Consider the following 7129-nt stretch of genomic DNA (forward strand, 5'->3'; position numbering starts at 1 on the left):
ACAATATAATAGTAAAAAAAAAAAAAAAAAACTCCAAACTCCAAAGAGATAGAGAGAGTATGAGCAAAGCGAGCGAGCTAGTGTAGTCAGTAGTGTAGTGTAGTGAGCTTGGGAAACGGGGTATGACCGACGAAACCGGTTAAAAAGTAGTGACCGTACGGCCCATTGGCAGGTCGTTTCCATGGCAGTTGGTAAGCATTTAATGTGCTGCTTCTTCTATTCTCTCTCTCTCTCACTCTCTCTCTCTCTTTCTCTTTCTCTCTCAAAGAAATTTCAATCTTTCCTTTACATTATTTCTCTCTCTCTCTCTCTCTCAAAAGCTGTGCATTTTCTTATCAAAAAAAAAGAAAAAGCTGTGCATTTTATTTGCTCATTCGTCTCACTTCACTCTACCACATTCAAAAGCACAACAAGAAGAAGCCCCCCTCAAAATATCACCAAACAGAGAGAGACCCTTTAAAATTCCAACTCCCAAATCCCCATTTCAAGCCACACAACACAGCTCTAATCACTTTTAAATTGCATTTCAGCCTGTTCAGTAATTCACACAATACAGGTATATTACACTCTATATCTATATATATATATATATATATATTGCTCATGTTTGTGCTCTGCCTCTATTGTAATTCACTGTTTTATTTTGTTTTTTTTTTTTAGTTATCACTCCTGATTTCAATTTTTTTTTTCCAATCTAAATGTCTTATATTAATTATATGGGTTTTATTGTAAAACAAAAATGCTCCATTTTTATTTATTTTATGAGAGTAATTGCTGATTTTTATATAAAAAAGATAGTACTATTTATGTAAGATTTCTTGTCCTTGGTTATCTTTTTGGATTCCTAGAAAGTGGAGGGAAACTATTAAAGCAATCAAAATGAGATATATATATATATTTTTTTTTCAAAATTTTTTGTGGGGGGTCCAGTGTGAAGCATTAAGCTTAGTTATTTGAATTTCAAAACCTGCAATCTCTTTCTTTTTCCTTCACTTTCTCAGGAGCCAAACAATGTCTTAAGGGTTACTTTGGTTTTATTAGTTTTTAATAATTTTATTACTCATAGAATTCAAACTCTTGATTGATTGAAAACTAAAGAAAATTTCAATGAGGCAAATTGGGGTTTATTGTTGTTATAAAGGAGGATTTTGATTAAAAAGTTTTGAATTTGATATCTGATTTTGAATTTTTTTTTTTTAGGTCTAGTGTTGTTGTCACTCTCTGAACCTAAAAAAAAGACTACAATAAAATATAATAATAGTAATAATGAGAAGCAACTTATTCTGAATGAACAGTGGGTTCATTCATTGTGATCAATTTTAGTCCGTGAAGTTTGTATTGGATACCTTCTCTGTGGCTCACACGCATTTATTCCTTTATTGACAATGGGTCTTTTTCTCTCTCTCACACATATATACAGGGATAAAGAGTTAGAATTAACATCTGTCGGAATTTCTTATGACCTGCTGTTTATTTTGTTTCTTAATCAGGATTTGCAATTGGAGCTGGATAGTATTGAGTCAGATGGGGTTGGAAATTATTGCTTTTGATATGGCTATTAATTTTACTGGTTGGATTTGAGTACTAGAAGCAAAACCCATATGAAAAAAATGGGCTTTTTTTGTTTAGCAATAGGAGTTATGGTTGATTTTTGCAAGACTTAGAGGGTTTTGGGTATTGGGTAGTGGATGCTTCTGTTTTTGTTGAATTGGGTTTGCTTAGTTTTTACTTTTTGATTGAAATTTTTTTGGAAGGGATTGGTATAGTTAAGTCAAAATGCTTGAGCCAGAGCTTTGTTCTTCTCGGGTTCTTTCGCCTTTTCGTGAAGAAAGTGGGGATGAGGAACTTTCTGTGCTCCCCAGGCACACCAAAGTGATTGTTACTGGAAATAATAGAACAAAGTCTGTGTTGGTGGGCTTGCAAGGCGTGGTCAAGAAGGCTGTTGGCCTCGGAGGTTGGCATTGGCTGGTATTTCTTTATTCCTTTCCTCTCCTTTTGCTTTTATATTCCTTTGTGATAGTCATTCTTCATATGAATCTTTTTTTTTTGGCTTTGTTATTATCTCTGTATTGGAGTACTTTGTTTATTGCTAATGATTAATCATGCTCAAGAATATCACACATTATGGATGAGAATTTTGATGTGTGGTTTCTTCTTAGGTTTTAAGTATTTTATTTTATTTGACTTGTGTTGTGTAGTTTGTCCTTTTGATGTGAGAGCTAGTTGACACGTATAGAATGCCTTTTTAATATAGTATTTATTAAAAAAAAAGTGTTTTTAATAGTGTTGTTTAATGTGATCGGTTGTTTTATTTCCTTATGAGGTTACGGCATTACATGCTGAACGAAATTTATGGGGTTTTCTAGGTTATAAATCTAGGGATATAAGAATTTTTATGAAAAAAAGTTGTCTTTCAGTGGCCGCAAAGCGTAGAAAAGGTTTTTTTTCTGAAATTTCTAGTCCGCCTCCACCATGTGTACCAAAGTAAGTTACGTGGGTTTTTTTTGTTTTAGTATTTGGGATGTGCCAATTATTAAATTTTGGGTATTGTAACAAAGCATGTTTGGTGTGTTATGCATGTAAAAGTGTTTTATAGTATTTGTTTATGATTGTATTCTAGATTTGTTTTCTCTTTCTTTTGTATAATTGTATTTTATTATCTGCTAATGTGTGTGTTTTTTCAACTATTCATAATTAAGAAAAGAGGAAAGTTTAGTTTGTTGATTTATATAGATTTTTCTAGATTTATGTAATTTTTTTTTTTTTAAATCTTAGTGTTTCAGTATATATAATCTCAAATTTGGTGGGTCTTCATGATTGGAATGGATTTATGGTTTTGTTGTTATTAGTTAGTACTTAATACTTACTGTCTTATGACTATGTTGGGCCTTTCTAGTTTCTACTTTCTACACCTGTATTCTGCCACAAAAGTAATTTTTAGGTCGCATAGTTTTAACTGGCAATGCTTTAACATGCAAGGTTCTGAAAAACGGGGTTGAAGTTAAGCTGCAAAGGAATGCATTGAGTGTGCTGGAACATCCAACTGGGCATGAAGAAGATGATGATCGTGATTATGATAACTCTAGCAGTGGATCTGACATAGGTGAAAAGGATAATGATTTCTGTAAGTTACACCATGTCTAGATGATGCTCAGCTATTGTGTCAGCATATCTTTCTTATTAGTAAAGAAGGAAAATAAATTTCTGCATATCATGTTAAACTTGGGATTCTTTAAAATCTCCCTTGTAACGTCTTTGTTTTTTCCTTGAGCAGCTACTATAGATTTTCAAAAGATGAGCAAACAAAGAATTCGGACAAGGCCATGGGTTCCATCCACATCAGTGAAGTCGACAAATCGTGGCATTTACAGAGAAGTTCAATCCATTCACACACCTCAGCCTGTAAGAATTTTGGACACTTAAAATTCATGCAAGTTTAATTCCTTGTTTGCGTGCACCTGGCATCTGAGCCTCAAATCTGAAACACTGATGGATGATTGTACAATGTTTTATGATTAATGAAGATAGTGGTAAACTTTTATAGACAGGAAAAACAAAATAAAATGATTTTTTTTAATGCTGTTCACATTTAGACTATTTTGAGTATGTGATTGTTTAATCTTCTTGAATTCATCATTAGTGATAGATGCAGGATTAGTTCCTATTATTTGATCGTCATTAGGCAGCAGAACAAAATATATGGTTATAAGGTTATTCATAAAATTTTAAAAAAATAAAAAATAAAAAAAATCTTTTGAGGATGTGGAGAGTCCAGATAATTAGCTGCTAGCCTCCGTTGTTGGCACCTTGTTTGATTGGACTCGGATTTGGGGACTCACATCTAGGGAATCTCTCCCGATGTTTGTAGATTCGCTTCTTTCTTGTATATAGTTTTTGTTTATATTTATTTTTTGGAAATCTTTGACTGCTTTATTTTTTTGGCATAAAGTAGTCCTTTAATAAAACTTGTTCTTACCTATCAAAAAAAAAATAAAAAATACATAAAAATTTACATGGTTTGATATGACAATTTGTTCAGGTGTGTTTTCTAACTTTTATCAGTAAGTGACATGCTGAACATGTGCACTCATATTCATGAGTCAGCAGATTATGTACAAATAAGATATTTGTTAGATACTCATGTTTCCTAACTGTTTGTGTGAATTGTCAGAGGGTGAACTTGGCAAAATTAGGAACAGATTCATTGTGGAGATATTGCAGACACTACCACCTTGTAAGTCTTTCTTACTTCTGGTCTTTCTAATTCATTTTCTGCCAAATTTGATAGTTTTTACTAAATTCAAAATTTAATACTGTAGTTGAGCAGCAATTCTAATCCATCAAGGGAACAAATGCTTAATGCTGTGCAGCGCCATTTTGGGTTGCAGGTCTCTCTCGCTCTCTCTCAAAAATATTTGACACATGAACACATGTAGACTTGCATTTATCTAACATCCTTTTTCTGATGCAGCTAGAAGTGGACGAGGCACAAGTGATCACTCGATTTGTTCATGCTGCCAAGAGACTGAAATCAGCTGATAAAATTATAAAACGAGAGTTCTGAATGTCTGGTGCTTGTATAATATACATATTAACTCTAACCTTTAGATCAGATCTAATTAGTAGACTGATATGGGAGAATGGTGGTTTGCTAAACCATATTCAATCTCTCACGGATTCTAACCATGTGTAATATAGGGCCCAAATTCCTGGTATTATCATATCCTATATTTCCCAGTAGATGTCTCATTATTAGATATAGTATTTGACAAGCAAGTAATTGACATGAAGTTTAGATGGTATTGATGCAGGGCATAGAGTTATAACCATGGTTTAGTATTGTCAATTCTTTCTGAATTTTAATTTCTTAGTTGTTTGTGCATGATTGGATTGGAAACATGCTATTTTCTAGTTATAGTTGATGTAATTGCCGGTGTACACAGTCGCTGCTCTAGCCAATTGGATTATCGGAGCAGGTGGTTGAACGTTTAACCTAGAAGAGACTGTATTTGACAATAACCCAACTAGATGATAGGTTTAACAGCATGTTAGTAAGTCCTAGTTATTGTCTATGGTAAAAGTTAGGTTTATTTCATGTCTACTCTATGCCTAAAACTAAAAGCATACTCGGAAAATTGAATTGACAAGTGTAAAGCAAAGGTGATATTTTCATATTTCTAGGGTTCTATAATCTATAACAACTAGCCTCACTAATTATTTTTTGTGGGTTAGTCCGATGAGTTGTTTGTATGCAGTGGAAATGGACCTAACCACCCTTCAATAATTGTATATGCAATAGTTGGAGATGTTGACATGTTTGTGTACCCTAATTTCCTCACCAAAAAAAGCCTCTCTTCTTAAAAGGTTTTTTTTCAATTTCAAATCAAATCAAGGACACACCATCCATTGAGGTCAAGGGCAAGTATATGTGTCCTCTTTCTTGTGTCCATTATGGAACTCAAAGTGTCGCTTACCTATCATCGGCTACGGCAAAGATTTTGTGTAAGGGGGTTTGGTTGTATTCCTCTTTTAGATTTCGTGTACTAGCTGTTTGTCATGGAGTGCATGATTGGACCCTATGAAAGCCATCCTCGAATAGTGGGCTGAAGCTTTCTGAAGCACATGAATGATGGACGATGGGCACAGCATTTAATATATTACAGGGAGGATTGTGTAATTACATTCATTGATATAAGTGTAGTGTAGCCCAAGCTTCTTCTCTTTTTACCTTTTCCTAGGACAATAAATTTTAGTGAATTTTTTAATATACATATATATATATATTTTCAAACCTGCTCTTTTTACTTTTTGAAATACAAAATTGCTAGCATAGTTTCTCCATTTGGGAAAGGTTAATAGGTGTTTTAAGAGCATTGATTTAAGAAATGCTTTTAAAACTTTTTATTGGAATTTTTTTTGACAATTTTTTTTAAATATATTTTCATGAAATTAACGTCAAATTTTTTTTTTTTTTACAATAGTTTATTAACAAATATTCGAAAAGTATCTGATAACAAAACCCTTTGTATTTAGATTTTATTAATAAATATTTTATTTTACAAATTGTTAGGAAAAATGATTTTCAATGATTATTTGCCATAATCATAGCAACCTTATAACTTTTTTTTTTTTGGTCGAAACAATTTAAGGTTTCAATTATGTTAGATTTCTATTACCTTGATATTTTAGGACCTTTTTAAGATAGAGAAAGAATGCAAAACTCATATATATATATTTTCCTTAAAAAAAATTGATCTCATCCTACAATTTTGAGGCCTTTTGTTTCTCTAATGGGGGCTTTAAAATCTTTTTAAAAAATTGGGACAAGTGGGAGGCCCAAGCTGGCAGTGCACCTGCTTACCTTTAAACAAATGTTTTATTTTATTTTATTTTTGGGGTAGAAAAGGAATGCTAGATAGATTATGCTAGATAGATTAAACAAGAGCCCGAGAAGGCCAGGGATAAAGAAGAAGACACATGTGAACATAATACATTAGTAATAAAAGGGGCAGATTGCCTACAACCCATCTTGGCAAGAGAGTCAGCAGCTCTATTGGCTTCTCGGAAGCAATGAAGAAGCTGAAATTCAGCAAAATCTTGGAAGTGTTGTCTTGCATTCATCAACAATTGGCTTTGTTATTCTATTGGATGAGTTGGAATCAATAACCAGCTTATTTCTATGGAGCTATAGGGTCCACAAACCTATATGTAATAGAACACAACAGGGGATATTGTGATGATCTGGTACTGCCGACGATGTTCCATTATTGGTGTGGAGCCCATTATTGGTGTGGACTGTAGAGCCATCCAAGGAGTGGTTTAAAGAAGGAAGGGAAAAGGTCAAAGAGGATTCCCATGTTCTGCCTAAAGTTCCAAGGATTAAAAAATGGATAATAGATTCTAGACTGTTATTTCAAGCAGGACAAGAGTGGTCAAGGATTAAAAATAGGTTATTAGAAGCATGTTTGACCTACTTGATAAACAGGTTGTGTTGAGTCGACAAAAATGTGACATGATCCATTTTAACCAGCTTAATATTAAATAGGTTGTATTGAGTTGACACAAATACAACTCATTAACTAGCTTCAAACATGACCCATTTCAGCCTATTTGATCTTATTAATATTGT

General features: G+C 33.2%; 1 protein-coding gene across 2 annotated transcripts; it reads left to right on the plus strand.

Annotated features, from left to right (window-relative positions):
• The first annotated feature begins 255 nt into the window (after positions 1-255).
• Positions 256-4829, plus strand: LOC115972002. Of its 2 annotated transcripts, XM_031092138.1 has the most exons (8): positions 256-556; positions 1491-1529; positions 1755-1968; positions 2980-3124; positions 3275-3402; positions 4172-4234; positions 4320-4388; positions 4472-4829. In XM_031092138.1, the coding sequence occupies exons 3-8, from the start codon at positions 1777-1779 to the stop codon at positions 4562-4564; spliced, it is 690 nt and encodes a 229-aa protein (XP_030947998.1). In that variant the 5' UTR covers positions 256-556; positions 1491-1529; positions 1755-1776; the 3' UTR covers positions 4565-4829. The 2 variants fall into 2 exon arrangements, with proteins under 2 accessions (XP_030947998.1, XP_030947997.1); XM_031092137.1 differs by having other exon boundaries at positions 1491-1968.
• Positions 4830-7129: the final 2300 nt, after the last annotated feature.

The sequence above is a fragment of the Quercus lobata genome, chromosome 12, assembly GCF_001633185.2.
Source record: "Quercus lobata isolate SW786 chromosome 12, ValleyOak3.0 Primary Assembly, whole genome shotgun sequence".
Lineage (NCBI taxonomy): Eukaryota > Viridiplantae > Streptophyta > Magnoliopsida > Fagales > Fagaceae > Quercus > Quercus lobata.